At 39.6% G+C, this 23398-nt stretch overlaps 1 protein-coding gene across 21 annotated transcripts in view; it reads left to right on the top strand.

Moving 5' to 3' along the window:
* EML5 (EMAP like 5) overlaps window positions 1–23398 on the top strand; it is a 160965-nt gene that overhangs the window by 86381 nt on the left and 51186 nt on the right. For all 21 annotated transcript variants that reach the window (XR_011569047.1, XR_011569046.1, XR_011569048.1 and 18 more), the window contains exons 16-21: window positions 1150–1243; window positions 2198–2298; window positions 7054–7256; window positions 7861–7972; window positions 9264–9391; window positions 13095–13236. Coding sequence is in view for 17 of the 21 variants with exons in the window: in XM_070797984.1 (XP_070654085.1) it covers window positions 1150–1243; window positions 2198–2298; window positions 7054–7256; window positions 7861–7972; window positions 9264–9391; window positions 13095–13236 (780 nt within the window). In the remaining 4 variants the exon portion in view is untranslated. The remainder of the gene's footprint in view (window positions 1–1149; window positions 1244–2197; window positions 2299–7053; window positions 7257–7860; window positions 7973–9263; window positions 9392–13094; window positions 13237–23398) is intronic.

Raw genomic sequence — 23398 nt, 5'->3', positions numbered from 1 at the left:
GGGAAGGAATGTATTTACACGTACACATATCTGCCAAAAGTTAGGAAACGGAATTATAGCGGAGTCAACGGGAAAATTACAACTGGTAGCGATAACAAACCAATTAAGGTTTGCAGAAAGTATGGCAGAGTGGCAAACATTTTGTTACAGATTGAATCTTTCCAACTTCTAAACACATGCACACTTGCAGTGTGGCTGACTTAGCTCAATCACTTGTCTAATATCCGTTACTTGTTACTTGACAGTAGTAACAACTAACATAATTGATCTTCACTAAGTCATTTTTTTTTTCACAACAATCATATTAATGGCAATATGTAGTTGTGGTGGTGGTTTAGTCACTAAGTCATGTCCAACTCTTGAAACCCCATGGACTATAGCCTGCCAGGCTCCTCCGTCCGTGGGATTCGCTGGACAAGAATACTGGAGTGGGTTGCCATTTTCTTCTCCAGGGGATCTTCCCGACCCAGGGATCAAACCCGGGTCTCCTGCATCACAGGCAGATTCTTAACTGACTGAGCTATATGAGAAGTTATAACCTGTATCTTTTTCACTTGACTTACGTTTTATAATTCCTATGACTTCTTTCATCACAGTAGAGTTCCTCTGGTGAATTTCATTGGTGTGTATCGCTTCTTCCTTCTTTCTTAGTTTTCTCTTTCCTTCTCATCTTTTAAATACCTTTTCCCCACTTTCCTTATCTTCCTCCTTTCCCCTATCCCAGGCTGATAGATAGATGAGGTAAATGAGATCAGAGGAAAAGTCAGCAGATAAATGCACTGAGAAACTACCCTTCCCCCTTATGAATCCTGCTTTTTTCAGAGCTATGTGCATTGTTGTTTAGTCACTAAGTCATGACCAGCTCTTTTGAGACCCCATGGACTGCAGCCCACCAGGCAAGAATGTTGGAGGAGGTTGCCATTTCCTCCTCCAGGGGGGTCTTCCCAACCTAGGGATTAAATCCAAGTCTCCTGCATTGGGAGGTGGATTCTTTACTATTGAACCACCAGGAAAGCCCAGCTATATGCATGCCTACCATTTAACATTATTTTATAAAATTTTAAATATGGCACTGTGGTGACAGAATACATACTGTTTTTATCTTCTGAATGTTAATGGTCAGTTTGTTTCTCTGGTTAATTTTCAAAGCGGATGGGAAACGTTTGGCTTCAGTTGGAATAGATGATAGCCACACTGTTGTGCTGTGGGACTGGAAGAAAGGAGAGAAACTTTCAGTAGCAAGGTAGGGAAAGAAACTTGATTATCACATTGGCAAAAGACTGAAATTCCTTTGGACTTAAATTTTTTTTTAATTATAACAGTTTTGAAATGAAGTAAACATGTTACATCTTTAGTTGCTGCTGCCTTTATTACCATTGAATAAATAGTGTAATTGTGGTAAAAAGACAGATGATTTCAGAATTCATTTGTAGGTTTATCCTTTATGAACACACTTATTAATGTAACTATAATATGATATTGGAAGTACCTATTATCTAAAATGTCCACTTATAGGTAGATAGAGTGAATTTCACTGTAAGATAAGCTAATCTGTAGTCATTTGAAAACATGATAAAATGCTCATGTATTTGAGTGAAAGGAGATACATATACACATATCACAAAGAAGCTATAGATTATTTTCTGTTGTAGTTTTCATTTCCTAAATTTCTACAGTGAGCATTATTATTTCTGTAATAGTAAAAATATTAACAGTTGCTTTAAAGGAGGAAATAGTCAGCAGTGTCAGAGACTATTTTTTAACTTTGAGTTCCCTAAAGAGATCATAAAGCATTTTTAAAATATAGATAAATACTTTTCTCATACTATGTAAACAGTACCCAGATAAAAGATAGTTTAAGAGGACTTTGTAAAGATTATATTAAGCTATAACTGAGTACTATTAAAGATTTTTTCTTTAACTCATTTATGCCACAAATGACATTCTCTTTGCACAGTACTATAGTAGATGCTACCCAAAACAAGTTCAGTTCTTACTGTTCCTTTTAAGATTCTGTTGGGAAGAGTTAATAGATTAAAATAATGACAGAATAGCAAATGTACAAAAGCATGATCACATAGCCCAGGTGGACCAAGCATTTAGTAATGGAGTAATCAAGATAGGGTATGGACTAGGCAAAAGGTTATTACAGGAGAAATTTATCTTTAGTGTTAAAGCATTTCTGTATTTATTTCAGAGGAAGTAAAGATAAGATTTTTGTTGTAAAAATGAACCCGTACGTGCCTGATAAATTAATTACAGCTGGAATTAAACACATGAAATTTTGGCGTAGAGCAGGTAAGGAAGTGCTTCTGTTTTGTTCCCTTTGAAATTTTAAGTAAGTGTTACTTTTGAAAGTGATTTGATAAAGTGCAATGTGGTATTGAAGTGTGGAATTCAGTCAGTAGTAATGTATCAAACATGTTGGTTTTTCAGTTTTGACAAGTAGCTACAGTATATTAAGATGTTAATGTTACAGGAAGCTGGGTGGGTGAGAAGTATATAGGACACTCTGTGTTATCTTTGCATCCTCTATGAAAATCTAAAATTATCCAAAATAAAGTTTATTTTAAAAAACAATCCACAGTTTTCTTGATACATTTTAAACAAATATTTTATCATCATTTATTGGCTGCACTGATAGTGTTCATATTTGCAAAAAAAAATGTAATTTATGAAATTAATCAACTGATGTCCAGACTTCCTTCTTCTATTAAAGACATGTTTTGTAGTCCTAACTAAAAATGAAAAATTTTCTCAAAATTGTTTATGTGCTATAAAATGATATAGAAATAGAATGTTTTATTACCTTAATAATTTAGTAAATTACTGATAGTAGAAGTTCACATTTTAAAATTAAAAAGTCTCTTTTCCAAATCATATAGTATACTTAGAAGTTCCAGCAGTTTGACAAAGTCTCAGTACACTTAAACTTTTTGGACATGATGTGAAGTTACAGAGAGGATGAAGCGCAGGTTAGGAGAGAAGAGGGTTGGTGACGGTACTTCCCAGGGTGAACTAGCTTTCAGATTGTTAACTGCTTTGAACGTGAGTCGATTTTCAGATTCGAATTTAATACTTTGTCACAAATTCACTGTATCATAGTGTTCTACTAATACATTTGCAAAGTGAAAAGTAGTTTCACATTTGTAATTTTCATTCCCATATGTTTAGACAAAACTTTTAAGTATCTTAGTAACTTGGAATTGCAAATACCCAGCAAGGCAAGTAATGCTTATTATTGCAATATTGAAAAAAATTAAACTGTAAATTTGTTGGAAATAAGAGACTTAAAGAAAGCATATATTTAAACTGAAAAGACTTGCCATTGAATATGTTTTTTCCTTAATTTTGAATAGACATAAAGTAGACCTGAAACTGCACCAGGAAAGGATCGATGTTAAGATTTTGGTGCATTTCAGCATTTCTCACTTTTGCAGTTCTGATTCAGAGTTCACTAGCCAACTGGGAAACAAGTAGCCACTTTATTAATCTGAATAAATGCCATCTGACTATCTTCTACATGCATAGCTTTATGTACATGAAGTTAAAGATGACTTAGGACTGAGACTGAAAAGGCGTCTTACCTCCTGTCCCAGACACAATCTTAGAGAAGTTTACTCTACGGAGCTTGCACTGTCTTCCATGGCTGGTGGGGCCGGGGCCACTGGAAGTTTTTAAATGCAACAATGACATGAACTTGTACAGTATGGACATTCTATGCTGTGTGTGTCAGGAAACTCAATAATGATCATCTAAAGCGGAGGTGGAAAACACCGTAACTGGCCAAATTAGTAAATATTTTAGGCTTTTCAGACCCAGAGACAAAAATCAAGAATATGATGTAGGAACTTACAGGACAAGAGAGAAAACTCCTACCCAGGTAGGTTTTCTTCCCTAGTTTCTACCCAGTTGCCGTCACCTAGAGACATTCCCTGTAAGACCAGTGGTGAACAGGACTGGCAGGTTGGGCTGGAGGGACCATGGCCAGCCTCACCCTGCCCTGGCGACAGTGATTCTCGTGCGTCTTCTTCTGGAAAGCACTGCCCTCTCAGTTGGGCAGATGGCCAGAGGCAAGGCAGTTCTGGGACTGTGATTTCTCTGCTAAGGAAGGGCCCAGCGGTTGCCGTAGTCAAGTTCTCAGCTCACACATGGTGACCCGCTCAGGGCCACGGCAGTCAATAGTTGGCAGCCAAAGGTTAGGGAGGCAGTCTTGGGGAACAGAGCAGGACAGACATCGTCCCTGCAGCTGTGCTCCTCTGGGCACCATTCAAAAGCAGGTGGTGGCAGGATTTGCCCTACAGCCCATAGTTTGCTGGCCCTGCCCTGAATGGACAAGTGTGCTCTAGTGAAAGCCAGTCCCTTCCGCTTGCGCACTAGAACGTGTCTCTCATCCGTTCAAGGACATCGCTCCAGCTCTCCTTCGCTGTCTCTCCCGGACCATCAGTTTCCCTCTCTGCTCTTTCCCTTCAGCATACACTTGGGTGTGATTGCTCCATCTTAAATAAGTAAATCAGGAACCCTCTTTCAGCTCTACCCTCCAGTTGCTAATCGATTTCTCTTCTAATCTACCTACTAAAACATGTCCAATAGTTATTTACACTTCATACACTGTTTTTGTTTGTTTGTTTTTTAATTTATGTGGCTGCACCAGATCTTAGTTGCAGCTTGCGGGCTCTAGTTCCCTGACCAGGAATCATACCCGGGCTGCCTGCATTGGGAGTGCAGAGTCTTAACCACTGGGCCACCAGGGAAGCCCCTATTTACACTTTAACTTTACTCTTTATCTTCTCCTTCTTTTGAGAGAAGTGTAATCTGTTTTCTCCCCCTCACCACTTGACTTTAACTGCCCTTGCAAGTGCGCTCAAAATTCTGGCTGCTATGTTAAGAAAAGACAATCTTTCAAATACATTTGAAATATGATTGCTTTTCGTCTTTTTCTGTGCTGCCACCAGGCCCATACCACTGTTATCATTTGCCCAGATGATCCATATAGCTTAACTCTTTTCATCCTTGCCACTATTCAAATTACCCTTAACACAGAAATCCAAATGAACCTGGTAGTAAGTGATATGCAGAGTTTTGCCATGCCGCTACCCAAATGTTTTTTATTTCATTTAGAGTAAAAGTTAAATCCTTACAATGCTCACAGCGCTGCTGTTGCCACACTGTCCTCTGCAGTTGAGACAACAGCGTAGAGTCCAGTAATGACGAGGAGAGTCCTGGGCTTCTCCTGTGCCAAACTGGGGGTGTAAAATATCGATTAAACCTTATGGTGGTTTTAATTCGTATTTCTCTAATTGTTAATGAGCTTTTATTGGTCATTTATTACCTATTGATATGTTCTGCCCGTTTTTCCAAATGAAGTCATTATATATATATATATATATATATATTTATATATATATATATATTGTGGTGGTGGATTAGTTGTGAAGTCATGTCCAATTCTTGTGATCTCATGGACTGTAGCCCACCAAGCTCCTTTGTCCATAGGCTTTTCCAGGCAAAAGTACTGGAGTGGATTGCTATTTCCTTCTCCAGGGGATCTTCCTGACCCAGGGATTGAACCTAGGTCTCCTGCACTGCAGGCAGATTCTCTGCTGACTGACCTACTAGGGAAGCCCATATGTATTACTTGAATAAGTGATTAAATAATGAGTTCATTTGGAAAAATGGGCAAAACATATCAATAGGTAATGAATGACCAATAAGGACCAAGTGTTCTTGAAAGGTGAGAAGGCAGAGGAACTCTTTTCACCATTAATGGGACTATACATTGTTATATCAACTTTAGAGGACAGTTTGGCGACAGAGATGATAGCTCTCATCTCTGCGCTATTTTTTTGCAGATATTCTCTGACCATTCCTAAGCGATCCTAGACAATCTCTTGCACTTTTTTTAAAACTTTATATTATTTTTAAACTTTACAATATTGTGTTAGTTTTGCCAAATATCGAAATGAATCCGCCACAGGTATACCTGTGTTCCCCATCCTGAACCCTCCTCCCTCCTCCCTCCCCATACCCTCCCTCTGGGTCACCAGCCCCAAGCATCCAGTATCGTGCATCAAACCTGGACTGGCGACTTGTTTCATATATGATATTATACATGTTTCAATGCCATTCTCCCAAATCTCCCCACCCTCTCCCTCTCCCACAGAGTCCATAAGACTGATCTATACATCAGTGTCTCTTTTGCTGTCTCATACACAGGGTTATTGTTACCATCTTTCTAAATTCCATATATATGCGTTAGTATACTGTATTGGTGTTTTTCCTTCTGGCTTACTTCTTGCACTTCTATAGAAAAGGCCCTTGCAAGAATGTTTAGAGCAGCATTGTTTTCAATAGCCAAATCTTGGAAACGACTTTATTCAGTCCCCATTTATAGGAAAATGTTATATGGAATATAAAATGTTATGATAGAATGCTATATAGTTATGAAAATGAGGTTTCTAGGGGTAAAACTCCATAGCAAATCATTGGTAAAAAGAGTAGGTTTCAAAAGAAGGCATATAGGATGATATTTATGGAAAGTTTTAAACATGAAAAAAGATCTATTACCTAAGGATGCATAAATAAGTAGTAAAATATGTGTAAGGGAATGTGTGAGAATAATCATCATCACATCCAGAATAGGAGGAGAAAAAAGGAGATGCAGTCAGCACCCATTTTGGTTGTTGTAGTAATTTTGTGTAAGTTGATAATGGATATAGACGAGTTTGTTGTATTTTTTATGACTTTTTGTATCAACTCTGTGATATATAGTTTTCTTAAAAATTTATCGAGAGATGGATTTGAACTGACTTTTAGTATATATTTTTGTTTATCCAAAAGCTATGACCTCATGCACCCGTGGGTATGGTTGCCTCAGCCAAGCAAGATGTTGTCCAGGTCACCGATTGAGAGACCTGTATTTTTTTTTTTTAACTCCCCTTACTGTTACATGTCTTTCTCTTTAAATAAGAAAAATAGCAGAGAAGAAATGTTATGGCTTTGTATTTTACACGTTTTGAAAGTTGCACTTCCATAATATTTTCTCTGAACCAGGGGGAGGACTGATTGGAAGAAAAGGCTACATGGGCACCCTGGGGAAAAGTGACACCATGATGTGTGCAGTATACGGACGGACCGAGGACATGGCTTTTTCTGGAACGTCCACAGGAGACGTGTGTATCTGGCGAGACATCTTTCTTGTAAAGACAGTTAAAGCACATGATGGACCAGTGTTCAGTATGCATGCATTGGAAAAAGTAAGTCACTTAAATTCTGAATTAAACATAGTTTGACTATGGAATGTAAAACATTTTCACAAGTACAAGAGCACTGCCTTTCTCCTTAGCTGAGCTACCCAGTAATGATACGTGAGCTGGAGTCTTCCTGACCTAAAGTAAGGTCTGAGTTCAAACTCCTGAACCCAGAATAGAATATGTCTGCTGTTAAAAAATTTTTAACTTATTAATAGTATTTATTAATCACTTACTATGTGTCGAAAATTAAGTGTTTTATATGTTGTCACCGTATCCTGTGAGGTAGCTACTATTACTGTCCCTTCTTTTTAAAGGATGGAATTATGAAGCCTCCAGGTGAAGGTGGTAGAGCTACGTTATGGTTCCAGACTGGAAACTGCTTTTAAAGTCCTCATCTGAAACTGGAATGTTTTGTGTCACTGTAAATGTTTTTGCAGGTTCCATGTTGATGTTTAAAAAATGTAATGGATTCTATGTTTGTTTTTCACATGCTATAATTTTTGGCTGTAAATTTTGTTTCCTCTAGAGTTTTTCATTATAAAGGAAGATGATTATTCTAAAACTACTTAGACTTCTATTAACATAATTAAACCTTTCACTTTCATAGGGGTTTGTAACTGGAGGGAAAGATGGGGTAGTTGCTCTTTGGGATGACTCCTTTGAAAGATGTCTCAAGACCTACGCTATAAAAAGAGCTGCTTTGGCCCCAGGATCTAAAGGTGATTTGAGATTTGCCGGTTTGTAGGAAAAAAGATTAATTGCTCATTAACATGGTGATCACTGAGGTGGAGCACATGGGGTACAGTTTTCTTTCTTTACTAAACATGCGTCAGCATTCAATATTAAAAAGAGAAACTACTTATCTGGATCCCAGAATCATGGCTGTCCTTTCAAAATCTATTCTCAGTGATACACATAGTAAAATGTAAACAAATACAAGGCGGTTGTTTTTAACATTTGTAATTTTTCAAAGAAAGTCGCCATGTGGATGTCACATTTACCGCCAGTCAGGGATGTGTTTTCAGACTTGGCCTTTTGTTTTGCCGTAGAGTTTTGTTGACCCTCCCTCTCTCACCCTTCCTGCATCGAGGCACTGCAGCGTTCTGTCTCTGACCTCCAGGCCTGTCTGTCTGCTATCATTTGTCCTAGAATTTCCCCTTTCCCCACCTCCCACTGCCTCCAGTTACCTGGCCATGTACCATTTTTGGGGCTTTCCAGGCGGCACAGTGGCAAAGCATGCACCTGCCAGTGCAGGAGACACAAGAGACCCGGGTTCAGTCTCTGGGTCAGGAAGGCCCCTGGAGAAGGAAATGGCAACCCACTCCAGTGTTCTTGCCTGCGGAGTCCCATGGACAGAGGAGCCTGTGGTCCAGAGGAGTCCATGGGGTTGCAAAGAGTCGGAGATGACAGCGCACACACATGCACACTCATTGTTCAGATCTCAAACACTGTTTCTTCTAGAATGATTCCTTATACTCCCACCCGCTCCCATCTCAAAAAAGGGTTAATTCCCTTTTTTCCCTTTTCAATATGTTCCTCACACAGGATCTGTTTTCCTCTCTGTATGCTCTGTGAGGGCAGGCACTCGGCTGTGTCACATTTACCAGTATATCTCTGAAGCCTGCCTAGGGCACAATAAACATAAATGAATTAATCTTAAGTCAAATTGAATTAAAATTACGAACCAGAATATTGTACATGCTCTAAGAGGGGCAGGAGGTGGGTGAGGAGCAAATATAAAAGGGAAAAGAAACAGTTGTCAGACCGGTAGTAGGGGATCTGGGATAATATATAATAATGGGATTGTAGTATGTAAGTGGTTCTCACTTTTGAGATTAGTAAATTGAATGATTGAGAAAAATATGATACATTTATTAGAATATTTAAGATATAGGAGAAAGCAATTTCGTAACATGATTTGCATTGTCAAAATAGCATCATTGGCAGTATATACATCCTTGTATTATATTAACTTCATACCTAGAAGAACATCTCCATTTAACATTTTAGGTCTTCTCTTGGAAGATAACCCATCTATACGTGCCATATCATTAGGACATGGTCATATTTTAGTTGGCACAAAGAATGGTGAAATACTAGAAGTGGATAAAAGTGGCCCAATAACACTTCTGGTCCAGGTAATTTTAAATGTTAATGTGTTTTTTCCCCCTTTGTATATAATGAGTTTAATACATAAAAACCAAAAGCTGACAGTGGTGAAAAATACTGTTAAATTATTTAGGGAAATACTTGTTAATATTTGCAAAAAAAATTAAATTTAATTATAGCTAAATAAGTAGTATCAGTAAATAATAGGTACATTATCATGTGGAATAATTACCAATATTTTCAGTAATTTATTACAGAACAAACCAGTAGAAAGAAAAGCTAGTTGTAGTTAATTTAACCCAGTCCATTTATTTTATACTTTATTTCTTTGAAATATATTTGTTGAACCTAAGGCAGTTTTTTTCCTATGAAACTCTTTAGTTCATTCTTTCTCAAATTTCTAACTTAGAAAAGCAAAAACTGAATGTGTGCCAAAATTTTACTCCTGAAAACATTTATGAGTGAAAATATGTTAATAATTTTGAAAATCCAGAAGTACAAACTTTGTGTGGTAGAAATATAAATGAAATAGCAGAATTAGCTAATCCTTGATATTTCTATCAGGAATGCTATATTAATTTTTCAGTTTACATTTCCTATGTATGTTATGGGTATTGATCCTATAAGGCATAGCAGGTGAGGTAGGATCTATCCTAATGGAAAATTGCCCTCGTGCAACTGTGTATAGTAACACCCTTTGAGTTTTGTCTTCTACCCTGAAAAAGAATTGTTTTCTTTCTTAATGCAGACTGATTTCTTCCAACCCCTACTTCATTCCTGTTAAGTCACCAAAGAGCACGTGTAGATGAAAACACTGTGCTTTAACGTTAACAGGCTGTCCTTCTGTAACAAGGAGAATTTGTGAGCAAAGAGCAAAACAGTGTATGGTAGATTACCTGTGAAACCTTCTTGTCTTACTCTTTAATTTCAGTCACATGATATTCCTTTAAAGTAAAAAGATGTTGGAGTCATGGTGTTTAAATATTTATGATCTCCTGGAAAATAGTTACACAGATACACTTTTACAGATGAATCCATATATGGGCTTGTTAAAAAATACAGATGGTTTCATAATTGTAAGAAAAGATTTTTAGAAGTAATAAATGACATCTTATTGTTTTCTAATATTTATTATAGAGTTAAAGATTTCAAATATCTACTGTCTCCTAAATGTCAGAAACAAGACAAGGATACCAGGTCTCACCACTATTTTCCAACGCTGTGTGTGAGGTCTGAGCCAATCCAGTAAAACAAAACATAAAAGGTATATGTATTAGAAACAAATGGGTGACACTGGATGGATGTCAGTATTGTAAGATGTTATAACCTTATGCCTTGAACAAGAGAATAAACTGAAAAATTACTATAACTAATTAAGTCCTTAAGCATTTATGCAAAATCAGCATGTAGAAGTCAGTCGTATTTCTACGTGGTCTAGCTGGTCTAGCAATGACCAGCTAAAACAAATGGCACAAAAACGGTACTCACAAAGAGAACTGCATAGTAACCAGAAGTAAAGATGGTTAAAAAATGCAGGACCTGTATTAAGAAAGCTATACTATTTTACTAAAGACGTAAGAGAGTTACAAGTAAATAATTCAGTATGATCCTAATCCATATCCTAATGAGATTTTTCACAAATGCTGGAAAGATTTTTTTTAATCATCTAGAAGAGAAACTATTTAAAAGTAGTCAAAAAGTCTTTTTGGGAAACTTTCCATGCTAGAAATAAAGATAATATAAAACTATAGTAATTTAAAGTGTGGGAATATACGTATACCACACAAGTGCATTCCTGTATGTACCAAAAAACCACGTTCAACCGTGTTTGTAGCGGCAGTGTTCTGTGAATCAGTTTGTGGGCTGCTGCTGCTGCTGCTAAGTCGCTTCAGTCATGTCCGACTGTGCGACCCCATGCAACCCCATAGACGGCAGCCTACCAGGCTCCGCCATCCCTGGGATTCTCTAGGCAAGAGTACTGGAGTGGGTTGCCATTTCCTTCTCCAATGCATGAAAGTGAAAAGTGAAAGTGAAGTCGCTCAGTCGTGTCTGACTCTTAGCGACCCCGTGGACTGCAGCCCACCAGGCTCCTCCGTCCATGGGATTTTCCAGGCAAGAGTACTGGAGTGGGTTGCTAGCACCTCTTAATAATATTAAATCTTCTGATCCGTGAACATGGATCTCTCCATTTATTTAGATCTTTTTAAACTTTTTCAACAATGTTTTTTAGTTTTCAGTGTACATGTATGTATTTTGTTTAAATAACTTCATATATTCTAAGAGTTTTTTTGGTAATTTTTTTAGGATTTTCTGCATACTGTATAAGATTATGTCATGTGCAAATAGAGATAGTTTTATTTCTCCCTTTCCAATCTAGATGCCTGTTATTTATTTTTCTTACCTAATTATCCTGCCTGGATCTGCCAGTACTGTGTTGAACAAAAGTAATGAGAGTAAACATCCTTGTCTTGTTTCTGATTTTAGGGAAGAAGCATCCAGATCTGTTCTGAATTTAATCAGTCTCTTCCCATCTATGAGATTTTCCTGTTTCTCCTCGACTTCAGTTTAGCCATGTCCAGGGAGTCTCGGTTGTTTCCCAGTTTCCTTTCATCACAACCTCTGTTGTTTTTGAGAGCACCCTCAGTCTTCAGCTTTTCCACACTGTAGTGAATGAAGAAGAAGCTGGATGCTGTGTTATGACTTGCTTCTCCCTTCAGGAAAAATTTCTGATCCAGGGGTCTGGAGTTGAGGGTGAAAATAGTGGAATGCTTCTGTTTTTCTGAGTGTCCTTTGCTTTAGATGTGAGTGCCCACTCGTGTGGAGGAGGCGGTCGCCTCAGCCCTTCTTGGGTTGCCTTTGAGGCCCTGTGTTCTCACCGGCCACTGCACCTGAGGTAGAGCCTGCATCTCAGAACCGGGAGTGAGGGGGGAGCTCGCACCTCTCAGCAGCGATCGCCGGAGTTTAGCCTGAGTAACAGGGAGCCGGGAGCAGGTGGAGGACACGGACACCTGCCCTGTGTGGGAGGAGGCTCCCAGCTCGTGGCTGGGGAGAGAGCACACCCTTGTTCTTGGTTCCATCTGGTATGGAGTGTCCGTGTCACTGAGCAGGGAGGACAAGAGTGCATCTCAGTTCAGATACAGCAAACTCTCACTGTTCTTACTGAATTTTAGCAGATTTTCTTAGGTAAATGTTTCTTCCTTTGTTTTATCTTCTTGAAACCATTTCCAGAGACTTAATTTTTAAAAAACAATTTCTATCAGTTTCACTGGTGCACCAGTCTACAGTACTATTTACTCTGTCATGCAGGAAGTCCCTCACCTACGGCAATCATTAGCATTCCTGGGCAGCCAGTTCCTATTTTCTCTACCCTGTACACGTTATATGGAACAGGAAATGGCAGCTCACTCCAGTATTCTTGCCTGGAGAATCCCATGGACAGAGGAGCCTGGCAGGCTACAGTCCATGGGGTTGCAAGAGTCGGACATGACTTAGCAACTAAACCACCACCATACATGTTATAAGATTTTGAAGCTAGTTTCAATAGTAACTGGATTAAATTGTAACTTTGAAGATAAAGTTGTTACAAAGATATTTTAAGGTATATTCCAAAGAAAGAGAAGTTTTACTAGAGTTATCTATTATTCATTATCATATATTATTGAATGTTTTTATTTTTCTTCTAAACACAAATATCTTTAGGTTGAAATGATCTTAACTATGTTTTCTTTACAGGGACACATGGAAGGAGAGGTGTGGGGTTTGGCTACACACCCTTATCTGCCCATCTGTGCTACTGTAAGTGATGATAAGACCTTGAGAATATGGGATCTTTCTCCTAGTCATTGTATGCTGGCCGTCCGGAAACTTAAAAAAGGTAAGTGCCTCACTGACTTGAGCATAGATTAAACTGTCACAGTTTTCTAACCCTCACAAATGTAAGAAAGCTATACTAAATATATAAAAAATACTTTAAGTATTTATTCTGTATCTGCTTGCTCATAATGGTATATAAATAAAATGAGTTATATTCAGTCTTTGCTTTATGGGACCTTCTCTGCTCATGCCTATCCTGAGTCAGTTTTCCATATCATTTTGGAAAAAAGAATATAGGAAGGAAACAGAAACTAAGCTTTCTACCCTTTATGACTGTAGATTATATGTAGTTTAGAATCAGAAACTAAGAAAGCCTTAGCTTAAAAGGGGGTAGCAGAGTTGAGAGGAGGATATTTAATTTTATTTTGTTTTATTGTTATTTTTTGGCTATGTTGCACAGCATGTGGGCAGGGATTCCCTGACCAGGGATCAAGCCTGGAACTTCTGCGTAGGAAACATGGACTCTGAACAGTTGGACTGCCAGGGAACATTTGTAGGATATCCTGTCAATACAGAACAACAAAGAGTTCAATTGTTGGAGCAAAATTTTTACTATTAGGCTAGATGAGCTTCAGATTTCTTGGGAAAGTGGTAGAGAATATTATTTGTAGCATGGATATATTTTAGGAGGAGCTCTAGCTGAAAAAGTTGGGAATTGTGACTAAGAAATATGATAGAGTACACAGATCAAGGAAGGAATTACCTGGCAATATGAGAACCAAGTTGAAATTAGGTAACTTGTTATAGTTCATTCAGCTGATTTATTTTCCCTCCTTCTGTTGACTTAAAAGAGTCAGTTCTCTTTTTCTCGTGCTGCTATCCTATATGCCTAACTGAACACCTGAAGTTACTCACAGTCTGTGGAGCACCAGAGTGCCAGGCGCTGTCCTTCCCCCACACCCGTTTCTGCTAATTACTGATCTCTCGCATTTTCATTCTCTGGCGTGTGTGTATGCATGTGCCTGCACATACTGTATTTCTTTATTTTTTCTCAGAAACTAGTGAGAATTGCCAGTGGTTTTATACATGAACTTTCAATGTGAACAGTTATAGTTAGAGTCTAAAACCACAATCTCATCTTTGTGCATAGAAAACCAGTGTCAAAAATTTCTTTCCTTCCCAAGTCCATTGGCTGTCCTGACCAGTCAAATTCAGAACACACTTGCCATCAGATTTTCTTTCTTTTTTTACATTGATATATAACTGACACAGAACTTTACCTTGGCTTCAGGTATACAACATATTGATCCAGTATTTGCAAATATTGTGAAATAATCACCATAACATCACTACACATACTTAAAAATTTTCGTATTATGATGAGCACTTTTAAGACCTGTTTTCTCGGAAACTTCCAGATACGCAGTGCAGTATTACTAACTGTAGTTGCCATGCTGTCCATGACGCTTCCATGACTTACTTTCTTTGTAGCTGGAAGTTGACACCCTTCGACTCCCTTTACCTGTTTTACCCAGTCCCCCCGCCCCCCCCCACCACTGGCAGCCTAGTCTGTTCTCTGTATCTTGGAGCTTTTTCCTTTGATTGTACGTGTAAGTGGGATATAGTCTTGTCTTTCTGTGTCTGATTTATTTCACCTAGCATAATGCCCTCCAGGTCCATCCATGTTGTTGCAAATGGCAAGGCTTTGTTCTTCTTACTGGCTGAATATGTTAGTGTGCATGTATATGTACACATGTATATGTACATACATACAGACACATCTATACCACATTTCCACATTTCCTTTATCCTTTAATCACTGGTGGCTCAGATGGTGAAGTGTCTGCCTGCAGTGCGGGAGACCCAGGTTCGATCCCTGGGTTGGGAAGATCTCCTGGAGAAGGAAATGGCAACCCACTCCAGTATTCTTGCCTGGAAAATTCCATGGATGGAGGAGCCTGGTAGGCTGTACAGTCCATGGGGTCACACAGCTTCACTTCTTTCACTTTAATGCGTTCATGGACAACCAAGCTGTTTCTGTGTCTTGGTTATTGTAAACAATGCTGCAGTGAACATAGGGGTTTATGTATCTTTTGAGTTAGTGTTTTTGTTTTCTTTAGATAAATACCCACGAATGTAATTACTGGATCATATGATGTTCTACTTTTAATTTTTTTGAGGATCTCTGTTTTTTTAAACCTCCCTTCAAGTGGACATTATTGTCATTTCATGCAGTCAGTGTTACTTAGATTTATCTATGCATATGCATTTGTTTGTTCACCTTTTTTTCTTGTATCTCAAACATTTTCTTCTGTCATTTTCTTCTGAAATAGAGTTTTAGAATTTCCATAATGAAGATTGGTTGGAAGTGCTCTCATCGTCTTCTGAATGAACCAGTAGTATATAAGAACAGGGTGGTGGGAATGGCCTATTCTAACAGAAATATTCTATCACTGATACTGCAGTTCTTTAAAAGCAGATCTGTTTCATGCAGCTTCTCGTTGTTGTTTTTAAACCTTTGACTGGCGTTAGAGTGTCACTTGGGGTGAGCTGTTGCTGCTGCCCTGCCCTTGGTGTGCTGCAGTCTGAACGTGTTTTGTTTGTTTTGTAACTCTCATTCTTGAATGCTAATTTAACTGCTTCTAGAGTCCTTAACTCAGAGTTATTATTTCAGTGGTTTTCATTGTTCTCTTTTACATTTTTCTATAGTTTCGAGGTTTAATAACATTGTGCATGTATGTGGTCTGTTATTTAGGATTTGTTGTCTTTTCTGAATCTTTGGATTTATGTCATGTATTAGACCAGAAAAATTGTCTACCGGTATTACTGGCTCCTTCTAGAAGTAGATCTTTGTATTAGGTTGTTTAGAAGAGTCATAATACTGTATTTTTGTTCTTAAATATTCTTCTGTAATAACTTTTATTTTTACTTCTTCATTAATTCAAGAGAAAAACAAGTGGATTTTCATAACTTTAAAGAGGCATGTGGTTTTATGCTGATTGACTTAATTATAACAAAATACTGATATCATAATGGTTTAAATATTGTAAAACACAGTTATTTCTTTTAAACATTCAGTAAGCAAATACAGTTTTCTTCAGAAAATGAATATGCAAATATTATGATCCTGGGGCTTAACATTATAGTTAATATAAACTAGAATTTTGCCAAATAATTCAGTTTTATGGTAACTAGTCATAAAAATAACCAGAAGTATTAATATGCAACATGAGTTAATGTCTGTATTCTTAATATCTGTAAAATAAATATTTGCCAGCCTTTGCAATTTTCTGTATAGGGATATATTGGGAATGTCCTGTTTAAAACTTGTATCTGTGACTTTAGCTTTTAATTATAATCAAACCTGAATGTTTTTCCACTACCCCCAGCCCATCCCACCACCCCTTTGTAGCTGCTGTCTGTTCTCTGTATCATTTCATGTACCTTTTGGCCATTTGTATATCTTCTTTAGAAAAATATCATTTCAGTATTTGTTCATTTTTAAACCAATGTGGATTTTTTGCTATTGAGTTTTATGAGTTCTTTATTCATTTTGGATGTATAACCCCCTATCTGATATATGATTTGCAGTTCTTTTTCCCATGATGTAGGTTGCTTTGTTTTCGTTGCTGATTTTCTTTCCTGTGCAGAAGCTTTATAGTTTGATATCATCTCACTCGTTTATTTTGTTGTTGTTGTTTTTGCTTTTGTTGTCAGGATCAAAAAATTATTTCCCAGATCTATGTCAAGGAGCTTACCACCTAAGTTTTCCTCTAGGAATTCTTTGGTTTCACATCTTACATTTCAAGTCTTCAGTCCTTATAGAGTTCATTTTTGTTTGTGTGTAAGATAGTGATCCAGTTTCATTCTTTTGCATGTGGCCATTCTAGTTTCCCAGCACAATTTATTGAAGAGGCTCTCCTTTCTCCATTGTACATTCTTGACTTCTTTGGTAAATTAACTGACCATATGTACATGGGTTTATTTCTGGGCTCTGTTCTTTTCCATTATTGTGTGTGTCTGTTTTTATGCGAACATCATGCTGTTTTGATCACTGTAGCTCTGTAATATAGTTTGAAATCAGAGAGAGTGAGGTCTTCACTTTTGTTGCTCTTTCTCAAGATTGCTTTGGCTTTGGAGTATTTTGTAGTACCATCCAAATTTTAAGATGATTAGTTCTGTATCTGACAAATGCCAGTGGAATTTTTATAGGGACTGTGTTGAATCTTTAGATTGCTTTGGTGGACATTTTTACTAATGAACATGGATTGTCCCATGTCTGTTGATAAACATTCTAAAGTTCCATGGGATCTGTGGGTTCAACTCTGTGCCTTGTAGGCCCTCAGCCTCTTTCTCATCTGGTGTAGTTTGTTTCAAAATAAGAATTCATCATCATTCATATTTTTGTTTTGCATATGTCAAACCAGACTGTCAACTAGTTATTTTATCTCTTATAGCAAAATTGCCTCATAATCAGTTAGTTATGTGGTGAATATGTTTGTGGCAGAGTGTCTATGACAAAGTAGCTTACAGCAAAAATATTTGACACAATTAGATATAATAGTGAGAAGAGGGACTCCCACCTCCACTTCTTGATTTCTAGACCCATGGATTCTGACTTTGAGGTAGACGGCACCATATAATGATCTGTGCTTTAACGCATATACTGCATCCTGTAACACAAAACCCTGGTCTTTCAGGATATTGCTTGCAAAAGATTCTATACATCAGTTTTCAGTAAGCCATTCCATCATTTTGTTAGTAGCCCTCTGTGGAAGATGAGGGTATGTGATAAAACTAGCTAATTCCGTAGGTATGAGCCAGACGCTGCACATCCTTCACTATGAAAGAGTTCCTTGATCAGAACCTTGGAATTTGGTGATGGTGGATTAGGTATCCTGGCCATGGATAGTGGTGCTAGCAGAAGCTCTGTGGACAGGGAAGGTGAATCCAAAAGTCCTGTCTGTCCCACTGAGGATGACTCTGTCCTCTCTGTAATGAAAGAGGCTCAGTGTAATCAGCTTGCCACCAGATGCTGGGCTATTTTCCCTGAGGACTGGTTCCTTATCAGAGGTTCAGTAGGTCTCTACTGTTAGCAGATTGAGCAGTACCAAGACCAGCTGTGGTAAAGAAAAGTCTGTGGTTTTGAACCCAAGCAGAGACTTGGCCCTTGCCACCTTTGACCCACTAAGCAAGTGCTAGCTGGCTAGGAAAAGAGGCTGCCTGTTGTCCATAAAACATATTGTTTTGTCCCTCTGATTATTGAGAGCTTCCTCTGCAATAGGTACACGTATTGGACTTTATTTTGGACACAAAAATCTTCACAGCCTATGTATGCCCTTTCTGAGAGTTTTACCCACACGTTTATCTTCTAGATTTCCTTTCCTCTCATCGTCCCATCCTGTTTCTTCCAGTTTCTATCTATTCAAATAGTGAACAGTTGCTAATGAATCAGTATAAATCTGTCTGTGTAGTCATCTCGCACTACAGAAGTGATAAACCAGGTGCACTGCTTGAAGACCTGCCCACTGGGGAGTTTTACTACAGTCCCTCCGGGTTACCCCTAGTGTGGCTGTGATGCTTTAGTTCAGTTTAGTTCAGTCGCTCAGTTGTGCCCAACTCTTTGCGACCCCATGGACTGCAGCACACCAGGCCTCCCTGTCCATCTCTAACTCCCAGAGTTCATTCAAACTCATGTCCATCGAGTCGGTGATGCCATCCAGCCATCTCATCCTCTGTTGTCCCTGTCTCCTCCTGCCCCCTATCTCTCCCATCATCAGGGTCTTTTCCAATGAGTCAACTCTTCGCATGAGGTGGCCAAAGTATTGGAGTTTCAGCTTCAGCATCAGTCCTTCCAATGAACACCCATGACTGATCTCCTTTAGGATGGACTGGTTGGATGTCCTTGCACTCCAAGGGACTCTCAAGAGTCTTTTCCAACACCACAGTTCAAAAACATCAATTCTTCGGCACTCAGCTTTCTTCATAGTCCAACTCACACATCCATACATGACCACTGGAAAAACCATAGCCTTGACTAGACGGACCTTTGTTGGCAAAGGAATGTCTCTGCTTTTGAATATGCTATCCAGGTTGGTCATAACTTTCCTTCAAGGATTAAGTGTCTTTTAATTTCATGGCTGCAGTCACCATCTGCAGTGATTTTGGAGCTCAAAAAATAAAGTCAGCCACTGTTTCCACTGTTTCCCCATCTATTTGCCATGAACTGATGGGACCAGATGCCATGATCTTCGTTTTCTGAATGTTGAGCTTTAAGCCAACTTTTTCACTCTCCTCTTTCAGTTTCATCAAGACTAACATACCATGTAGGAACATCTGAAAATCTGGCTCAGTGTTTTTCTTCTTCACTCAGTTGATCATAATGAACCCCTCTGAGGCCATCAGTACAGATTGAGAGAGAGAAGAGACATTGCAGTAGGATTTATTGCTGAAGGATTCTGAGCCCCCTGTTCATACAAATTACTTGTAACTTCCAGATCTCGCCAAGCCTGGTCTTTTCTATTCTGTGTCTAGTTGATGACAGATTGCTCTTCTGAACACCCAGTCAGTAACTTGCCTGGTCATGTCATTTTCAGTTTATGAAAGGACGCTCGGGACACAGTTACCCGATATCCCATAGTTAGGCATTTACTTGCTGTCTAGTGAGACCTGGTAGCAATCCAGAAGCTGCGTCTCAAAAGGAAAATAGTTACCTGTGAAGGATGTGGCCTTTCTCCCATCTGAGGTATGTTCCTTTGGGACCTTTCCAGAGGCGCCGCAGATGCTTTGAAGGTCATTAAATCTGCTTGATCCTAAGATCAGAGCGGAAGGTCAGCTTGCCTTTTCTTGTCCTGGCCCCCACCGGAAGCTTATAAGCACCTTGATACATGGGTAGAGCAGCTCACTCAGATGTGCTGTGTTGCTTCCCGAAAGGCCTAGCAAGCATTTTGCTCCTTGTGTTTGTGGTAGGTGATGGGAGGTGTAGCAATTTGTCTTTCATGGTGGAGGGAATGGCTTGACATATTCCAAGATCATTGGATCCCCAGAAACATCACTGAGGTGACAGGGTTCCTATGTCTTTGTGGAAATTATCTGCCACTGTCCTAATTCACTTGTGTCCTACTAAGACATCTGAAGTACTTGTTGCTTCCTGCTCCCCAGATCCGCTCCGCATAATGTCATCAGTGTAGTAGAGCACTGAGATGTTTTATGGAGTGTCAAGATGATAAGGATCTCTGGGGACTCTGTTATGGCAAAGAACTGCTGCTGCTGCTGCTGCTGCTGCTAAGTCGCTTCAGTCGTGTCTGACTCTGTGCAACCCCATAGACAGCAGCCCACCAGGCTCCCACGTCCCTGGGATTCTCCAGGCAAGAACACTGGAGTGGGTTGCCATTTTCTTCTCCAATGGCAGAGAACAGGAGAGTTGAAATAGCCCTGAGGCAAGGATTTGAAGGTGTCCACAGATGCAAGCCAGGTAAAAGCAAACTGCTTCTAGTGGTCTTTACAATTGGTATGGAGATAAAAGGGCATATTGGCCAGGGCCGTAGCTGCTTGTAAAATGCTGTAAAATGCTAGGGACTATGGTAATTTGTTCTAGTAAAGATCTGGAAGAGTAGCTTCAATTGGAATCATCTCCTGATTAAATTTATTATCCAGAGTTATTAGCTAACTCCATCTTACTTCAGTACAGGCCAAACAAGCAATGACAATATGATAGGAATTATTATTCCTGTGTATTTCATGTCCTAGGTAATATCACTGATTTTTGCAGTTCTCAGGCTTGCGGTTTTGTTTCCGTTTATTGTCTTAGTAGCAGAGAAATTTCCACGGGTTTTCATTTAGTTCTTCCTTACCCTTGGATCCACAGAGCCAGCGTAGAGCATTCTACAAGTTGCCAAGTGTATCTGTTCCACTTCAGGAATTGGATGGGGTCCACTGTGATTTGAAATTGGACTTAGAATCCGTCTATCACATGATCACCTTAAGGCCCCACTTTTACTGCTTGTACAACAGCAGCATTTTGTGTTCTTAAGAACTAGTGTCACTGCGGAGCCCATGTCTAGTAATTCCTAGAAGTTTGGGTCTTTCCTTTTCTTCAGTTCATAGTCATTCTACTAAGTGGCCCCCAAACCTTGGAGGAAGATTTTTGCTACATACCGACATACCTGCAGCAGTGCTTCATAGTTCTTCCTCACTGGGACTTGGCCTTCCCTTCAGTCAGGGGGCTCTGAGTATATGGATTTGCTTAGGTCTGAAAAGTTGCTGGGAGTCTATGACTCTCCACTGTGATGATTTAAGTCCGGTGTTTTAGCCACCAGGTCTGGAGTTTTTCCTATTATGTAGATCAAACACTAATCTAGTAACTTACTTATTTCATTCCTGGGGACCCTGTGATTAATTAACCACCAACAGAAATCTCCACAAGCCAAAATATTGTGATTAGTAGTACATCCCTCCTGCCCTTTCTGGTGAAAGAACATACCTTGTTTTTGTTGATTAAGCACTGCTGCTTGGCGTCTGCTTCTCCAGGAGTGTCTTTTTCATCAGGGAGCCTGTGGTGACATTTCCACTTCCTGACCTCTAAGTGGGGGACACAGAGCTTTTCAGTGACGCAGATGCTGCCCTTAATGAATGTATCTCTCAATGCTTTTGTGAAGGGACTATTTTCTGGACTTCTTCAGGGGATCTGTAATTGATGGGAGGGTATGCAGGATGCATGTGAAAGATCTTCTCCAGTATCCTTACCTCCCTGAGGTTTAGGATCCCTTCCTCTGTGTCAGAGGTGAGCCCATGCATCCAGTCCACTCCACCTCCTGAGTTTGTAAGTCAGGCTCTGTCAGAACCCAGCCATGCCCGTTTTTTCACGTGTTGTCTCCGTGTGCTGTTGCACTGCAGGAGCAGAGTTCAGTAGTTGTGACAGAGCTGATGTGGTCTGCAAAGCTGAAAATATTTATTCTCTGGTCCTTTAAGACGTTTGCCAACCTCTGCCTTAGAGCACGCTGAGATTTGATCCAAGTTAGGGGTCTAGTGACGGCAAAGGAATGATGGTGATGGTTTTTCAGGAGGTTAGACATCCTCTGCAAGCATCTGTTGCAGAAGGTGAGTCTTCCAGGAGAGGAAGCTCTCTGCTCTGCCAGTGAAACCCCAAACAACTTAGAAGATCAAGACTCAGTTTTGTCGAAGTCCGGCCAGGAGCTCCCAGTCCATGGTGAAGAGTTCTTTTCCCAACCAGTGCCCTCACTTTCACACAAGAAAACTTGGCGAGTCTGTGAATTCAATTACCATTGTAAGTTTTTGGCAGTATCGGCCCCGTCAGAAATTCATTTAGGTTTTTGGCAGTATCGGCCCCGTCAGAAATTCATTTAGGTTTGTCACGGAAGCTCTCTCTTCAGACCATGACTCACGCTGAGAGTTTAAAGGACCTGGGCTTGTTATTTCATTCTGTTAACTCTGCGTTCAGTGTAATCTTCTGTACAGTGCCGAGCTCGTGGTCATCGTCATTGTTGTCGTGGTGAAGGGCAGCAGCTTCTCGGACTCCCCAGGCACTTTCTGCAGTGGGTACTTCAGTCAGCCACAGGGCACAGCTTAGTTTGTTGCTATGCCAGTGCACACCCTGGATGGCTTGCACCCCATTTCCCATTGGCAGGGACCCAGCACTACGCTGAAGCCCAAACGCATGACTGAACCAATTCCGCAAATCTTATCTTTAACAATATGCCTCCTTTGGCCACTTCAGTACTATTGTGTATCAATCACAGACAGAAACCACCCCAGTAATTTGAACAGGGAAATTTTAATATGGATTGTTAGCTAATGAAAGGTGATTTAACTACTAAAAGATGTGAAAGAGGATTCTAAGGGGAAGTAGCAGCTGCAGAAAGCAGCTGCCACCCATAGGGCTATGGACAGTGATCAAGGAATAAACTTAAAGGGTGAACCCTCCCCTCTTCCCTGGGGCAGAGATTCAGATCTCTTTGGAAAAGGTATAGGTGCCTCAGGAACATACTGCCTGCCAGTAGAAAAGAAACTTGCCCTCGGGCTGATCTAGATCTTCTGCTAGGAAGGCAGAGAAACCCCCCTACCCCCAGCTCCTGTCCCCTCATTAACCCTCTGGTTACAGCATATCGGAAGGAAGATAAGGGTCTTCCTTCTTCTTTGGCCTTCCCTCCAGCACCCTCTGCTGGCAAAGGAAAAACATCTGTAGGGTCCAGCCCCAGTCAGTG

Source organism: Bos indicus, chromosome 10 (assembly GCF_029378745.1).
Source record: "Bos indicus isolate NIAB-ARS_2022 breed Sahiwal x Tharparkar chromosome 10, NIAB-ARS_B.indTharparkar_mat_pri_1.0, whole genome shotgun sequence".
Classification (NCBI taxonomy): domain Eukaryota; kingdom Metazoa; phylum Chordata; class Mammalia; order Artiodactyla; family Bovidae; genus Bos; species Bos indicus.
This window is presented reverse-complemented; position numbering and strand designations above follow the sequence as displayed.